Source organism: Physeter macrocephalus, chromosome 15 (genome assembly GCF_002837175.3).
Source record: "Physeter macrocephalus isolate SW-GA chromosome 15, ASM283717v5, whole genome shotgun sequence".
Lineage (NCBI taxonomy): Eukaryota > Metazoa > Chordata > Mammalia > Artiodactyla > Physeteridae > Physeter > Physeter macrocephalus.
In genome coordinates this window covers 1,657,104-1,674,886 of record NC_041228.1, presented here as the reverse complement: position 1 = coordinate 1,674,886, position 17,783 = coordinate 1,657,104, and the positions used below count along the sequence as shown (strand labels likewise).

General features: G+C 54.3%; 1 protein-coding gene across 1 annotated transcript in view; it reads left to right on the top strand.

Moving 5' to 3' along the window:
- Positions 1-7,829: 7,829 nt before the first annotated feature.
- The window catches only part of LOC102982910 (maestro heat-like repeat family member 5), a 40,785-nt gene continuing 30,831 nt past the window's right edge, over positions 7,830-17,783 (top strand). The window contains 5 exon segments of the mRNA XM_055091321.1: positions 7,830-7,946; positions 12,175-12,325; positions 12,328-12,387; positions 13,329-13,568; positions 13,863-14,038. Coding sequence (XP_054947296.1) covers positions 7,830-7,946; positions 12,175-12,325; positions 12,328-12,387; positions 13,329-13,568; positions 13,863-14,038 — 744 coding nt within the window.

Sequence of the window (17,783 nt, the reverse complement as noted above, 5' to 3'; positions counted from 1 at the left end):
CTGTGCCTCACAGGACCGGCCGTGCTGTCCACGGTCCCGCGCTCCAGTGACGTGGGCCACCAAGCACCGGCCCCGGGGGCAAGCGGCGTACCAGCTCAGTTCAGCCCGGCGAGCCCGGGTGCTGGCTCGCTATCCATACGGTGGGGCCGATGCGGGAGAAGAACCCGATACTGACCCTCTCATCCTACAGATGGTCACCGAGCGCTGCGGACGGGGCAGGCCTGTTAGCGGCTGCTCGACCCCAGTGTAGGAGGGTGGCCGCTCAGCTGAGCTAACAAAGAGCCCCCAGTACAGCAGCTTCAATAAGGTGGAGCCTGGGTCTCCCTCCTGCAGCCGTCCAGCCGTCCAGGTGTCCAGGCGTCCAGGCCGAGGCCGCCCTGCTCCCAGGGCATCCCGGGCCCAGGCTCCTTCGAGCTGTGGCTCCGCCCCTCAAGGGTGTGGTCTTATCCACTGACGCCCCCATCGCATTCTCACCGGGGTGGGGGGCGGGGGCAGTCACAGGCCAGCAGTTTCCTTCCAGAACGTGAGGGGAAACTGTGCCCTTCCCTTCTCAAATCAAATGCCAGGGTGAGAATTAAGTCACGTGGTCGCTCTTGGCTGTAAGGGAGGCTGGGGGATGTAGTCCACACCTAGGCGGCCAGGAGCTCAGCATATGGAGGGACAACTGCCAGCCTGTCACCATAATTAAGACAGACCCAGCGTGCGTTAGTTTGGGCTCCCCCCGAAGCACATGGTATTGTTTCCTAGGGCTGCTGTGGCAATCGCCACGCCCTTGGTGGTTTAGAACAGTATCACTGGGGTGCGGCCAAGGGCCGTGCTCCCCCCAGGGCTCCCAGGAGAATCTGCTCTTCCCTCTCCTGGCTTCTGGTGGCTGCCAGCATCCCTTGGCACCCCCGCCTCTGTGGTCACGTGGCCCCCTCCGCTTCCGTCTGTGTCAAAACTCCCCCTTCCTCCCTCCATAAGGATGCATGTGATTGCTTTAAGGGGCCACCCAGATAATCCAGATAATCTCCCCATCTGAAGATCCCTAACTTAATCACAGCCACAAAGCCCCTTTTTGCCATATAAGGTAACAATTACAGGTTCCAGGGATTGGAACATAGATCTCTTTGGGAGGTCATTATTCAGCCTAGCTCCAGGCCCTAAGGAATAATTTGAGGACAGGAGGTCATGTGGGAAGTGATCCCAGCGCACGTGGTAGGGACAGAAGGAGGCCAGTGATCAAGGCTGTTATCAGCTAAGTGGTTACCTCTGGGAGCCACTGGGGCTCAGTCTCATTGGGCCATCCTGTCTGAGGGGTGAGGGGCTTGTCACCCACCCACCCCATCAGTCATGAGTTAAGTGCTGCTCCCAGGAGAGTTGATTCCCTGGCATCTTCCACCAGCAGCCAGAGAGCACTTCAGACAAAGAAACACAGGGGCTGGCCCTGAACTACAGAAATAGGAAGAGCCCAGGTGATGGGGGGGGTGGGAGAGACCTCTATCATTTGCTCCTCAGCCCCCACCTCAAGGGGCTCACGGCGGGAGACAGAAGTAAAAGTCAATAAATAAACACCAATCATAACGAGGATGTGGGAGGAGACTGTCAGGGAACCATGAAGTTGGCAGTGACGGGGGGAACACCCATAGAGGACGTGCACGTGCAACGGCCCTGTGGCGGCAAGGAGCACAGTACCCCGAGGAACAAGAAACAGCCCAGGAGGCCAGGTGGCTGCTGAGCAGTGAGCCGAGAGAGGGGGCACCAAGGGAGAGTGGGGAGGCCAGTGGGGGCCCGGGGGCCCAACCCAAGCATTCCTTCCTCCTCCACCACGGTCACCTCCCTTCTCAGCAGCTCCCCCGCTGTGGGCTTCCCTCCCACCTCCCCTGTCAGGGGAGGGAGGGGCGGAGTGGGAGGTCCAGGCTGAGGTGCACCGAGGAGGAGGGGCAGGCAGGCCCACGCAGTCCCGCTCCCCACATAATCCCCTCCTGGCGATGCCACCGCCTCCTGGTTATTTTTAAAATCTCATTTTCAGAAAGTGGAGGAGAAAACCTCTTACTTTGGCCTTTTTCCCCCTTACTTTGGCGTGGAGGGAGGAGGCAGCCTGGAAGATGAGGAGGCGCCCCCCACCCGGCAGTGCACCTGCATGGAGGCCCAGGGGCTCTGCTGACTCTGTCCCCCCATTCCACGGGCCCCAGAGACACGAGGCAGGACCCCTCCCTGGGCAGCCTCTTCAAAGGGGCGTATCTGCTGCTTTCACCCAGCAGGCATTCTGTGCGTGCCTACTACATGCTAGAGCACGGCAGGGAGGGGACTCCGGGTCTCCACCCTCGTGGGGCACAGGGTCTAGCAGGGAGAAAGGGACAACGGGGGATCCCCAAGGCTGGGAGACTGGGGGAGGGGCAAAGGCTGCCTGGAGCAGGGCCAGGCAGGGGGCAGGGAGGGTTCTGGCAGGTGAGGACGGCATGCATGGGCAGAACCAAGTGGGCCTGGGTGGACCGGCAGGACCCCAGGGCCCAGGGACCACGTGGGCCTGTGAGGCGGGGGCTCTGACTGCCACCCCACAGGAGACGCAGCGGGGCAGGAACTCCCTGAGCCAGGAAGTCCTAGAGCCCAGGACTGGAATCGCAGCTCTGCTCCTTGAGGCTGGGCTGAGTGTGCTCAGTGGCCTTAAACACCGCGGGAGGATGCCAGGTGGTCTGATGGAGCCATCGTGCTCCCGGGAACCATCCAGGAGGGAGAGTCTGTCTGCCTGGCCCCTCCGGTAGGTACCCCAGCCTCCACCACCACCCTGTGTCCCAAGCTCAGAGTTCACGTTGAACCAACCTCAGCAGCGACAGTAATCTATGGGAGCCCAGAGAAATCAGGGGTGGCGTCACAGAGGAGGTGACCTGAGCTGGGGGTCTCCAAGGGTGAATAGGAAAGTGCAAGGAGTTTCTTTAGGAGAGCAGGGGTGTGGGGGGGGCGGGGCTGACACTGGTTGAAGATGGTATGGCAGACTTATCCAAGGGTGGTTATCACTACAGGTGCAGGGACCACAGTGATGGGGGTGTAGGGGGGAGAGACCAGGCTCAGCTCTGAATACGGCAGGGGCAGTGGGGATTTCCGGCCAAGGAGCAGGATGGGGTGTGGGTGGGGTCGGAGGAGCGGTCAATAGATGGAAAATTACTAAGAGGAAATATCAGGAGGTAGGGGGATTCTAGCTAAATCGATGAACCAGGATTCTCACTGAAGGCAGGCCAGGTGCTCACGCCTCACCTGGGGGAGGGTGGAGGATGAGGAACCTGATCAGATGCATGGGGGGGGGCAGGGAGGTAGGGGGATTCTAGCTAAATCGATGAACCAGGATTCTCACTGAAGGCAGGCCAGGTGCTCACGCCTCACCTGGGGGAGGGTGGAGGATGAGGAACCTGATCAGATGCATGGGGGAGGGCAGGGGACAGCGCGGGGGGGGGGGGGTTCTCGCTGGAACAGTATTTTATGAGGAAGTGCACAGATGGGCCCAGGAGAAGGTTCTGGAACCCAAGAATCTTTGTCAAGGGCGTTCCAGGAGGAAGGCACTGCCCAAGCCTCAGAGGGCTGACCTGGCTGCAGCTGGGAACTGAGTTGCGGTGGAGGGGAGGTGGGCAGAGAGACAGGGTCTGGGTAGCAGGGCAGGGGCTGGTCTGCTGGGCCCTGGGTCAGACCCCCTCCTCTCTGGGGCAGTAACAGCAGCCTTCTGTCGGGTTCCCAGCAGGAGCCCGAGCTGGAGGGAGCCCAGGAGGGGGAGGGGCCTGTGCAAAGGCTCGGAGGTGGGAGTGAGCCGACACTCTACCCACAGCTGCCGCCTCCCAGGGGGTAGCGGGGTCACACCCCCATGTGTGCCAGGGGCCTGGGCGGTGGGATGCCAGGGCCCCCTCCCCACGACCTGCTGTCTGGGCTCGGGAGGGCTGCGGGGAGGGGGGCAGAGCCCATCACTGCAGGAACGTCTCTTCCGCCCTCCCCTCGTGTCCCTCCGCCTCGGGTCCTGCCTGGGCCCGCAGCGCCATCTGCCGGCGGATCAGGGAGGCGCGGGCGGGAACAGCCTCGAGGCCCCTGCGAGCTCTGCTCTGGGGAGAGCCTGGTACCCTGGGGAGGCGGGTGTGAGATGGTCCATGGGCACCATGCTCGCCCTGAACTGAGGTTTGAGGGCCTGAATTTGAGCCTGGCTCTACCACCGACTGCTGTGTGACCTCCAGTCAGTTCCCGACCGTCTCTGAGCATCGCATCATCCCAATCCCCGGCTGGTGAGCAATCTGGCTCCCAGGTGGCTGTGAAAAGTGGCCACCAGGCTGGGAGCCCACATCCAGCAGAGGTGGTTCCCCCAGTGCTGAAGGTGCTCCCCAATTCCTGAGAGGTTCGTGGGGGAAGCAGGCATGCGGCATGACCCAGCCAGGGACCTGCAACCCTGACATCTACCATTTTCAAACGTGGTGAGGGGTGGCGGGGGATGGACACGGGTCAGATCCCGGGTCTCAACACGTGTCCCTCCCCGTGTCCCCTGGGGCTGATGTCTGTCCACAGAGGAGGCTCATCCACTCCCACTCCCACCCGCACCCCCTATGTGATGCTCAAATCCCCCCCACCCCCCAGCATCCGGCCTCCCTGGAACCCTGCAGGGATAGGAGTGTACTCCCTCTAAGGCAGCTCATTCATTACCCGGCCAGGGCTTGCTGGAAAGTTCTCCTGTGGAAATGAGATTGCAGAAAACCTGCCTCACCGTAATCCAGGTACATTCCGAGAGTCCGGAAGGCCCAAGGGGAACGTCTGGGCCCGGGACCCACGAAATTCCCGGAGCTCATCCCTCGAGCTCACACCCCTCCGGGCCCAGCCTCTCTCTGTACCCCACTTTCTCCTCCCTTCTGCCTGGAACCCTGAGGAGGGGGGGCAGTCGTAGAGGAACCCAACCGCAGCGCCTCACTCTTGGCCCCAATTCCAAATTCCTAAGGAGGGGAACTGGTTGGCCCACCTTGCCCAATCAGCCTGGTCTATGTCCAGCAATGACTTGCCAAAAAGAAAAAGAAAGAAAGAAAGAAACAAAGGCCCTGACTGGCAGTGTTGCCCATGGCCCTGGTGTAAACGCTCCACCACGGCTGCTCTGCCACTGTGATGGCACAGCACGCGGAGTCTGGCAGAGATGCACGGTGCCTCATGGGCCTAGCTGCTCCGCAGCATGTGGGATCCTCCCAGACCAGGGCTCGGACCCAAGAAACAAAGGCCCTGACTGGCAGTGTTGCCCATGGCCCTGGTGTAAACGCTCCACCACGGCTGCTCTGCCACTGTGATGGCACAGCACGCGGAGTCTGGCAGAGATGCACGGTGCCTCATGGGCCTAGCTGCTCCGCAGCATGTGGGATCCTCCCAGACCAGGGCTCGAACCCGTGTCCCCTGCATTAGCAGGCAGATTCTCAACCACTGCACCACCAGGGAAGCCCCAACCCCTGTTTCTAAAGGGGGTCATGGCCTCTGAAAGGTCATCTGGCCAGCGGAACCAGAACTGGGGTCTGAACGCTGGGCCAGCTCCGGAGCCCCCAAGGCCTCGGCGGTGGGCGGTGGCCACCCGTTGTCTCTGTGGTTTCCCCCATGGTGGCCCGGGTCCCCTCATGACTATCTCCAGGACGCAGGGGCTGCGGGCACAGCGTGGCTGCAAGGACTCCTCGAGATCGGGGCTGGCTGGCCAGAGGGTGATGCCCGCGGCCCCGGAGCAAGCTGGCCCAGCAGCAGGTCCAGGCACCAGCAGTCCATGGGCCCCGGGGCCTCCTCAACGGTAGGGCCTCCAATAGCCAAGTGTGGTGGCAGGGGTCCGTGCTGGGAGTCCCGGTCTGCATTCTGGACCCAGCTCCCCCTGCAGCCACGGAACTGGACCAGGGGGCCACAAGCAGGAACTCCGCTCCAGAACCGCCCAGAGACAGCTTCTGCTGGGAGGCCATACAGAGTCCCAGCTCCTCCACTTCTTCCCTGGCACGGGGCACGCGTTACTCATGCATCGCTAGGGAACAAATGACCCCAAACTTAGGGACTCCAGACCGCGCACATTTCCTGCCTCACAATTGCCTGGGTCGGGAATCCAGGCAGGGATTAGCCGGGCCTTCTGCCTTGGGGCGTCTCAAAGGTGCATCAAGGTGTCAGCTGGGGCCAGCTCCACGGGTGTCCAGAAGGAGATAACTGAGAACCAGAGGTGGAGAGGCCACGCTGGGGACATAGGTGTGCACACACGTGCACACACACGCTCCCCCTGCAGCTGTTCACTAACTGCGTTCCTACTGTTTTTCTGTCTTTAAAAATACATTCGGTCCTGGTCGCCGTGGGGCTGGGATGCGCGTTTGTGGTGAGACAGGGGTCTCGCTTGTGGCTGTGGCCATCGCTGACCAGCCCGAGGCCCCTCCTGGGCGCAGAGGGAGGCCAGGCTCCGTGTGAATGGCTGAGCCCGCCAGGAGCCGCAGGGGAGTGAGTGGTTTTCTGAGGGGCCGTAGGAAGAAGGGCCTTCCAGCAGGGCTCGAGTGTGTACTGAGCCCCGGTGGCCGCGTCCCCGGGATGCAGGCTTTGGAGTTGGGCAGATCTGAATGTGCACTGTCCTGCAGAGGCTGTGTGTCCTGGGACGGGTCACTGAACCTCTCTGTGTCTCAGCACCTCGCAGGGTTGGTGTGAGGACAGTGTGGACATGATGAGGCCCCCAACACACGGCCATCCTCGTTGGTGGCGGTGGAGGCGCTGGTGAGGTGGGTGGCGGGGCAGAGGTGACGGGAAGGGACGCGCCCATCCTTCCCGGGCAGGGGCGAGATGTCCTGTTCCCAGAATGCCTTCATTCATTCACCACTCAATTATTCCATCATCCAGCACCCACTCTGGGTGCCTACTTTACCAGCCAAGCCTCCCTGATCTGGCTGCTTAAAATACCCTCCACAGCTTCCCCACTCCCTGACCTGCTTGACCTTCGTCCTCACTGTCCCCGGGACATAAGTGCCACGAGGGAAGGAGTTCTGGGTGGTTTTGTCCCCTGATGAACCCCCAGGTCCTAGACGGGTGCCCAGCACGCTGTAAGCTTTTGCTAAATACTCACTGAGTGAGTGGGGGCGGCAGGAAGGATCCACTCAGGGCATGGTGCAGGCTCGGGGACTACAGAGCCGGTCAGCCACCCTCAAGCCAAGGGCCCCCCCGACCCAGTCTCTGTTCCCTGCACTTTATAAACCCTCTCATCCCAGCAAGTCCCCTGGTCAGGGCTGAGTCCTCTGTGTCACCAGCTCAGACACGCAGGAAAGCAACATCTCGGGCAACCCCGGGAGTGTCCCCTGCTGGGCCGCACGGTCACTGGTCCCCAAAGAGGCAGATGGCGGGGACGGGGGGAGGGTCCTCAGGCTGGGCGTGGCCAAGGGATGGGGAAGGGGCCCCCCAGTCCAAGCAGGGACACCACGTGGGAAGGGAGCTGAAGGAGGCAGGGCTGCTGATAGCAGATCCAGGTGGACGGGAGGAGGACAGTTCCGCTGTCCAAGGAAGGTCCTCCCAGGAGCACGCTCTCAGCCGCATCCGCTCATTCACTCCCTCAGTCGACCTTTACTCAGGGCCTGCCCTGGGACACGTTGGGGACCCAGAGACAGCCAGCACATCCCCAGGGAAACTTGGGGAGGCAAAGGACCAGGGGTTAGTCAGTGGTGCCACCAGGGTTCCAAGGAGCTCAGAGAGAGCCAAGGAGGGCCATCAGTCAGCCAGGGAGCCAGGAGACACACCTTAGGATGCTCTTACCAAGTCAGGAAGGCTGAAGGCTGACTTCACGTGGGCCTCACAAAGGGACAAGGAGGAAGGACACATGGTCTGGGCAGAAGGGAGAGCAAAGTCCCATGGTCAGCTGGAAAGGGCTCGGGCAGCTAACCCTGGTGTGGAGGCTGCAGGGGACAGACCACCAGGAACCTAGCGAGCTGGGAGGGCTGTCCCAGGGCTACACCCAGAAGATCCGGGTAGGGCTGATGGCTGCTTTGGACACCTCGCTCTACCATCCATTCCACAAACATTTGCTGAGCCCCTGCTAAGCATACCAGGCACTATTCCAGGCATTGGAGACACAGCTGGAAACAAGACATGAAGAGCCCTGCCTCCTGGTTTACATTCCAGTGGGGGAGACAGCCCATAAACCAGAGACATAGTACAGTGAGTTATATGATGTTACAAGGTGAAAAGGGATCTGGAAAGAAATTGACAAGTTTAGGGGGTAGAGAGTGCAGGGTGAGGGTCAGATTTTAAAGAAGTTCATCAAGAAAGAAACAATTGAGCAAAGACTTGAAGGAGGTGAGAGACTGAGCCGAGCAGCTCTCTGAAGTAAAGATGTTCCCCAGACCAAAGGAACAGCCAGTGCAAAGGTCCTGAGATAGAAGTGTGCCTGGCGGGTTGATGAGCATTAGGAACTCACTGTACCTGGGGTGGATGGGGTTAGCAAGAAAGAGCAGAACCAAATGAGGTGGAGGGGGTCCTTTTCGTTCTTATTTCTTTTGTTCTTGTTTTTTTTTTTTTTTACTTAGAGTATTTCTTTTTTATTTACATACATTCATTTCTTGTTATTGCTAAGTAGTATTTCTGTGAACGTAACACAGTTTGTTTATGCATTCACCAGTCAAAGGACACTTGGATTTTCTTCTGTTTGGGGTTATTATAAAACCACTATAAACATTCGTGTACAGATTTTTGTGTGAAGTTGTCATTTCACTTGAGTAAATGCCTAGGAGTAGAATAGCTGATTTGGATGGTAAATGTAGGTATCACTTTCTAAGAAAGTACCAAACTACATTCCACACTGGCCATACCATTTTGCATTTCCACTGGCGATGATGGAGATTCCAGTTACTCTGCATCCTCACCAGCCCTTGGTATTTTCTGATTTTTCTTATTTTATCCATTCTAGACGTGTATTGATATCCCACTGTGGTTTTAATTGGTTTCCCTCTTGGGGAATGATGTTGAGCCGTTTTTATGGGCTTATTTGCCATCTGCTTTTTTCCTTTAGTGGAATGTCTATTTGAATTTTTTGCCTGTATTTTCTTAGGTTGTTTGTGTTTTGTTTTGTTTTGTTTTGTGAGTTATTTGTATATTTCAGATATAGTCCTTTATCAGATATGTGATTTGCAAATACTTCCTCCAAGTCTGAAGCTTATCGTTTCATTTTTTCATAGCTGCCTTTTGAAAAGCAGACGTTCTTAATTTTGATGAATTTATTTACCAATTTTTTATTTTATGGATAGTGCTTTTGGTGTCCTATACAATATATCTTTGTCCAACTCAATGTCACAAAGATTTCCTCCTATATTTTCTTCTAGAAGTTTTAGAATTTTAGGTTTAACTTTAAGGTCTATGATCCATTTTGAGTTAATTTATGTATGTAGTGAAGTATAAATTGGGATTTTTTTTTACATGTGTATATCCAATTATTGCAACACCATTTGTTGAATAGACTATCCTTTCTTAATTGAATTGCTTTTGTGCCTTTATCAAAATGCGTGTGGGTCTTTTTCTAGACTCTACGCCTTGTTCTACTTATTTATATTTCTGTGCTTTCATCAGTACCACACTGTCTTGATTCCTATAGCTTTATAATAAATCTTCAAATCAGTAGTGTCGATCCTCCAATTTTGTTCTTCCTCAAAATTGTTTTGGCTATCTTCATTCCTTTACTTTTCCACATAAATTTTAGAAACAACTTGTTGGTTACTACAAAAAAATTCTTCTGGGATTTTGATTGGAATTGCATTGAATATTTAGATAAATTTAGAGAAAACAGACATCTTAACAATATTGAGTCTTCCAATCTGTGAACATGGTGTGCCTCTTCACTTATTAAAGTCTTGATTTCTTTCATCAATATTTTATATTTTACAGTATATAGATCTTGCAATTATTTGATAGATTTATCCCTGAATATCTCATGATTTTTAGTGCTATTGTATATAGTACCTTTTTAATTTTCATTCCCAATTGTTCATTGCTAGGTATATAGAAACATGACTGATTTTTGTATGCTGACTTTATATTTGCAAATTTGCTGAATTCACTTTTTAGTTCTAGTAGGGTTTTTTTTTAGATTCTTTGGAATTTTCTATTTAGATAATACCGTCCTCTACAAATATGGATACTTCCTTTCCAGTCTGCATGCCTTTAATTTCTTTTCTTACCATTTTCTATTGACTAAGCCCTCAGTACAATGCCAAATGGGAGTAGTGAGAGCAGACATCCTCGCCTCATGTCCAATTATGTGGGGAAAACAGTATCTTTCACTACTAAGTATGATATTAGCTGTAAGATTTTTGTAAGTACTCTTTATCAGATTGAGAAAGTTCTCTTAATTCCTGCTTTTATTGTGAATGGATGTTGAATTTTGTCAAATACTTTCACTGCATCTATTGAGATGGTTATATGATTTTCTTCTTTAGTCTGCCAATACGGTGAATTACATTGATTGATTTTCCTTTTTTTTTTTGGCCATGCCACGTGGCATGTGGGATCTTTGTTCCCTGATCAGGGGTTGAACCTGTGCCCCCTGCAGTGGAAGCATGGAGTCTTAACCACTGGACCACCAGAGAAGTCCCCACATTGATTGATTTTCAAATGTTCAACCAGCCTTGTATTCCTCAGATAAATAGTGCTAGAAGTTTATCAAATGTTTTCATCGTTTCAAAGAACCAGCCCAAGGAGCACAAGACATTCATGGAGGAAGCCTAGAGCGCAGGTGACCACTGGCCCCGGGACTCAGGCAGGGTAGTCAGGTTCCAGCAGACCCCCTCAGTCCCTCCACCCGAAGAAGTCCTGGGGGCGAGGACCAGAGGAAGTCCACTCTCTGGGACCTTGGGGTGTCAGGAGGTATGGACATAGTGCGGCTTTCAGCAGAGACTCCTGCCCATCTTCCTTGGCCTCTTCATGTCTCCTGAGGCACCATCCAAAATGCCTTCTCTCACCCGTCACCCTCCACTCTCCTCCAGCACCTTTCACACCTTAGAACCTCAGCTTACCCCGGGCCCTCTCACTGGAATGTTTTTCCCCTCATTCAAAGGATGACTTGCCCTCATCCTTCTAGGCCAAGTTAAAGTGCCACCTCCTCTGAGAAGACAGTCCCGACTCTCCACCTTAGTCAGGATTTATCACCCCTCCCCTCTCTGTGTGTCCAGGGCCTTTTATACAACTCCCCCACAGAACTAAAGTCCACCAATACTGGGTGGGGCTCCCTTGGGCCGGAGGCTCCTTCAGAACAGAGCTGGGCCTTGACTCCCCTTTAAGCCACACACACAGCCCTATGACCACACAGTGAATGAACATCATTGAATGTTGGGTGACTGGATGGAGGATGAAAGGATGAAGGAATGAATAGATGGAGGGACAGGGGGATGGATGATTAATTTATGAATAGATGGTGGATGGATGGGTAGATGACGGATGGGTAGATGATGGATGGGTAGATGACGGATGGGTAGATGATGGATGGGTAGATGACGGATGGGTAGATGATGGATGGGTAGATGAATTTTTAAACGGATGAAGAGTGGGTAGATGGATGAATAGATGAATTTATGAGTGGATGGGTAGATGGATGGGTAGATAGATGGATACGTTTATTAATGGATGGATTGATGGATGAGCATAAGGATGTGTAAGCAGGTGGATGGATAGGTGGGTGAGAGATGAATGGGTAAATGGACGCATGAAAAGGAGGATGAATCAATGAATGGATGGAAATACGCATGGGTGAACAAGGATGCATTCCCCGCTTGCTTTTTTTTTTTTTTTTTTTTTTTTTTTGCGGTACGCGGGCCTCTCACCGCTGTGGCCTCTGTACGCGGGCCTCTCACTGCTGTGGCCTCTCCCGTTGCGGAGCACAGGCTCCGGACGCGCAGGCTCAGCGGCCACGGCTCACGGGCCCAGCCGCTCCGCGGCATGTGGGATCTTCCCGGACCGGGGCACGAACCCGCGTCCCCTGCATCGGCAGGCGGACTCCCAACCACTGCGCCACCAGAGAAGGCCCCTGCTTGCTTTCTCGCTTCTCATCCTACCTTGAACCCCGGAAGGGCTGACAGAACAGTCAGGAGGCCCAGGATTTCCCAGTGTGTTCAGTTCGCAGGCCTCCCTTTCAGATCACTGCTTCCCATTCCCAGCCCTACCCCTTCCCTGCCCACCCAGCCCTGTTAGCACAATGTGACATTCCTGCAGCACACCAATCCTCACACTTTCTTGCCATCTGCTTTAGCCATCTGCTTCAAGCTGCTCCGGGACCTGATCAGTTCAGACCCCCTCCACCTGAAGTACATCATCAAGAAAATCAAGAACGTGGCTCACGGGGACCCCAGCCTGGTGCTGGAAACCATCATGACTACTTTGTAGACAACCTGGAGGTGGGAGCTGCCCGGGCCATTCAGGGCAGGCGTTGGGGGCAGAGGGGAGGGCTGGATCCCAAAGGGGGATCAAACCTTGGCTCCTCCAGACAGCAGCGCCATGATTTGGGGCAAGTCAATCTCATGTGTCCAATGAGCCAAGGGGGAAGGGAGGAAAGTGGACGACTACGTGTGCCCCATCCTCTGAATAGTCTCTCGATAAGATTATTATGATCCCCAGAGATGAGGAAACTGAGGCTTAGGGAAGGGACATGATTTGCCTAAAGTCACAGGGGATGGACGGTTGGGTAGAGGGTTAGGGGGAAAGCTCTGTCTAGCTTTTTAATGAATGAGTGAATAAAAGAATGAATGGAGGGGCTTCCCTGGTGGCGCAGTGGTTAAGAATCCGCCTGCCAGTGCAGGAGACACGGGTTCGAGCCCTGGTCCGGGAAGATCCCACATGCCGCGGAGCAACTAAGCCCGTGCGCCACAACTACTGAGCCTGCGTGCCCTAGAGCCCGTGCTCCGCAACAAGAGAAGCCACCGCAATGAGAAGCCTGCACACCACAACGAAGAGTAGCCCCCGCTCACCTCAACTAGAGAAAGCCCGCATACGGCAACGAAGACCCAACGCAGACAAAAATAAATAAATAAAACAAATAAATAAATTTTTAAAAATCTATAAATGATATAACAATTTCATAGGATGATCAAACAGCATCACAGGGACCAGCAGCACGTGGGGAGAGACCAGAGACCCCCCACACTTTCAGATGCCACCAAATGCAGGGCTAGGGTTTGGACAGACAGGGCCAGTGGGAACTGTAGGCCAGGCAGGAGGTACAGCACGAGCACAGGCTCAGAAGCGAGAAGCACGACGACGGGCCCTTGGACCGGTAAGAGGACCGGGGATGTGGACAGTCCCGTGTAGTTCTGAGCCCTGAGATTGGACCCGATCTTCACCTGCCAGCTGTGTATGTCGGGCTTCCTCAGCCTCAGTTTTCTATCGAAAAACTGGGTTGACGGTAGCCGTCCTGCCCACCAAACCAGACCGCTCTTCCTCCCGCACCCGGGAGCTGGAGGAGGCCTACCGGGACGCGGCCAGCAACGTGCCGGTGGCCATCCGCAGGCGCTGGTGGCGGCTGGTGGCCCAGCACCTGGAGACCGAGGTCCTGCCGGGCGTCTTCCCGCACCGCAGCCTCCCCTACGTGATGGGCGTCCTGGCCTCTAACGGTATGTCCCGTGCTCAGGGCCTGGCCCTGGCCACCCTGTGTCCCCCGGCCAGCAGGGAGGGGGGGAGGTCATGAGGAGAGAGCAGGAGGGGGCGTGCGGGGCTGCTGATCCGCGGGACACACGCAGGCTGTGCAGCAGTGAAGCATCCCCGCGCCAGAGGGCCACGGGCTATGGCCCGAGTACTCCTACAGCCCACCTCCCCTCGGCCAGCCTGGGCCACTTCGGGACTCCCAGGGTAGGGCACCGGCGGCAGCTGTGCCGCCCATCGCCACTAGCCCGCGCTCCTGCGCTCAGCGTCTCGACGACGGGCCTGGACGGAATCGGGACGCGGCGAGGAGGCCCAGGAGGCAGGCCTGCCCTGCCACGCGGTCGTCTCCCCGGATCGCCGGCAGACGGGGAGGCCGAGCTCACAGAGGCTGTGCGACGGGCCTGGGTCGGCCAGCCGCACGTCCTGGGCCTGTGGGGTCCAGGTCTCTGTGTCTCCTCAGCAGCCGCTGCCTCTGAGCCGCTGGGAGGACCTCCTGGATAGCGGGGGTCTCTGAGAAGCCCCAGAGAGGACTTACAGGGAAGGGTCCCGCCAGGATGGGGCTCAGCTGACGCAAGACAGCCAACACGGAGCACCTGTCACGCGCCCGGCCCTGCCCTCGGGAGCTCGCAGCCTCGCCGGGCGGGCGCGCGCCAACTCTCATCCGTCACCCATTCACCCATTCACAAGCGTGAGCTGAGCTCGCTTCTGCCCAGCGGGGGAGGTACCGGGCGGCCCTGGTGGCCAAAAGGGAGGGCTTCCCGGAGCAGGCAGCCAAGCCCGAGCCGTGCCTTGAGAGATGAGCAGGAGTTTGAGGAGGGAATGGTGCGAGTACACCTCAGGGCCCCAGGGAGGAGCTGGTCAGCAGCCTCAGCGAGGGGTTGAGGTCAGGGGCAGGAAGCGGGGGTGGCAGGCCCCGCTCTCTACAAGGAAGCCTGGCGGGGAGGCCTCAGAGGCCGGGCTTGGGAGTGTGGACTCTTGGCTCAGCTGTGCACCCCGTGCCTGGGACTGGCAGGCTGCGTGGAGCTCCCTCTTTGCCTTGGGTGACCTCTGAAACCCCCAGGGCCATCCCTGAAGCAGACACTCCCTCTGAGGTTGGGTTTCCAAAGTTCCGTAAGAGCTTTCCAGCCTCCCGATGTGCCCCTCTCTGAGCCTCGTTTTCCCACCCTTGAGGGGACCCAAGTACCTCCCAAGCAACCACGCCCAGAGGGAACCCTCCATTTACCATTGGTGAGCCTGAGGTCCAGAGAGGGAACGTGACCTACCCAGAGGGAACCCTCCATTTACCATTGGTGAGCCTGAGGTCCAGAGAGGGAACGTGACCTACCTGAGGTCACACAGCAAGGGTGGCAGGGCCACACCTCCAGCCCGGCTTTCTGGACCCTGAGCCCAAGTCCGGCTCACCATCCTCCGAGCTCACCTCCCCAGTGGAGCCAGAATGGGCACAGGCAGGACATCGGTCGTGTCCAAGGGTTGGGGGGACATGGAGCCCAAGACCCGGCCCTGGCCGTGGACATCGGGTCTGGCCTCCAGTGACCCGCCCTCTCTCCCACAGAGGAGCTCTTCAAGGAGGGAGAGGAGGCTTGCTGGGAAGAGCGGCTGGCCCAGGGAGGGAGGGAGCTCTGCCACGGGGCCTTCTGCCGGATGATATGATGATGGGGGATAAGAGGCACCCGGGGAGCAGGCAGCAAACCAAGGTGGGTGGGCACCCGCTGAGCCCTGGGAGGAGGGAGGAGATCGGGGAGGGAGGGAGGGGGAGGGAGGGGACAGAGGGGGAGGCGGGGCGAGCCTGTTATAGATGAGCAACAGGCTTGGAGGGGAGGGGACTTGACCACAGTCACGGGACTGGTCTCTGCGGAGCTGGGATTTGCACCTTGGTCTCTAGGCACCGGGCACAGAGTAAGAGTCCTTCCCACCCACCCTGGGGGCTGGCTCTGTGACTGAGGGGCCCAGAGAGGATGCAGAGGCCAGATCTGAGACCAAGGGAGGAAAGAAGAAGTCGGCGTGGACTGAAGTTGCCACGGCCGAGGATGGGTGTCATGCTGGTCCACCTCCGACCACACACCACGTGAAGGGTTTGTGTGGCCGGGAAAAGGGACATGGGGCCCTGGCAGACCTGGGTTTAAGTCCAGATTCAACCAATCACAGCTGCGTGTCGGGTGACCTACTTTGCCTCTCCGTACCTTAGTTTCCTCGTCTGTCAAATGGGGGTAAAAGTGCCAACCTCAGATGCTCATTGTGAGACGGCAGGAAGTAATCCATGCAGTGTTTGGAGCCGCGCCTGACAGACAGGAAGCCCTCACTCCCTACATTAGTTATTATTATCCTGTAGTAGCAGCAGAATAGTAGTAATTAAATGGCAATTTAGTGGAAATAACACCAGCAGCAGCAATACAAGTAATTAATAGAAAAATAAGACAGAAAATCACAAGGACATAGAAGACTTGAACAACGTAATTAACCAAATTGATCTAATTGACGTTCCTTTCAAATGTAAATAGAACATTCACCAAGATAGATCATTTGCTGGGCCATATATCAAGTTTCAATAAATTTAAAAGGACTGAAATCAAACAGAGTACATTCTCTGCCTAGAACATCAATTAGAGAACAATAGCAAAAATATATCTGGAAAAATTCCAAATATTTGGAAGTTAGACAACACTCTTTTAAATAATCCATAGGTCAAAGAAGAAATCACAAAGGAAATTAGAAAATACTTTGAACCGAATGATAAGTAAAATACAATACGAAATTTTGAAAATCTGTGGGGTTCAACAAAAAACAATGCTTAGAAGAAATCTATATATTTAATGCCTATATTAGAAAAGAAAAAAGTGTATAAAATCTATTTTCTAAACCTCCATTTTAAGAAACTATCCCTGAAAGTGCAAATTAAGCCCAAAGTAAGTCGAGGGAAGAAAATAATAAAAAGTAGAGTAAAAATCAAAGAAATTTTTTAAACGGACAAGCAGTAGAGGATGAATAAAACCAAAAGCAGGTTATTCAAAAAGATTGATAAAATGATAAGCTCCTTGATAAGCTGATCAAGAAAATAAAAAATATTCAATATCAGAAAAGAAAGAGTATCACTGCACACCCTTTAAATACGGAATGTTAATAAAATATGATTCCAATAAATTAGGCAATTTAGATTGAATAGATTAATTCCTTAGAAAACACAAACTGACGCAAGAAGAAACAGAAAGTCTGAGAAGTCCTGTATCAAAAAAATTGGAATCATATTTTATAAACCTTCCCACAAAGAAAACTCCAGGCCCAGATACTTTGCTGGTTAATTTTCTATCACAAGTTAAGGCAGAAGTAATACCAATTCTATCCAAATTCTCTCAGAAAATAGAGGAAGAAGAAACACTTCCAAAACGTTTTTATAAGGCCAGCACAACTCTGACACCAAAGCCAGACAAAGACATTACAACAAAACTACAGACCAATATCCTTCATGAAGATGAACTCAAAAGTCTTTAACAAAATATTAGCAAAATAAATCCGGCAACATACAAAAAGCTCACACATGTTCAGCAACCTGGAATTTCTCGGATCCCAGTCCTTTGGGGCTTTTAACAGAGGCTTCGTTAATAGGCACGATTAATGAAATCACTGGCCACTGGTGATTAAAGTCAATCTCTAGCCCCTCTCCCCTCTCTGAAAGTTGAGGAGTCAATGAAAGTTCCAACCCTCTAACCATGATTGGTTCCCCTGGCAACCTGCCCCCATCCTGTGGTTACCTAAGGGCTTTCCAAAAGTGGAACCGGGCTTGTTATGAACAACAAGAGACATCTTTACTGCTCTAATCACTTAGGAAAGGGTTTTAGAAGTTCTGTGCCAGATAAAAATAGAGATGAAGACCAAATATATATTTTTATTATAAATCACAATATCACAAAGAGAAAGGCTCTCAACAAAGTAGGAATAGGAGGAAACTGATATCTATGAAAACCCTACAACTAACATACCTAGTGACAAGTAAATGAACACCTTCCCGCTAAGATCAGAATAAGCCAAAGATGTCCACTCTCTCCACTTCTGGTCAACGTTGCACTGAAGTCCTAACCAGCACAGTAAGGTAAGAGGAAGGGGAACACAGACACAGATTGCAATGGAAAATGTAAAACCATCTTTCTTTGCAGACAACATAACTGCATACACAGAAAATCTCACAAAAGTTT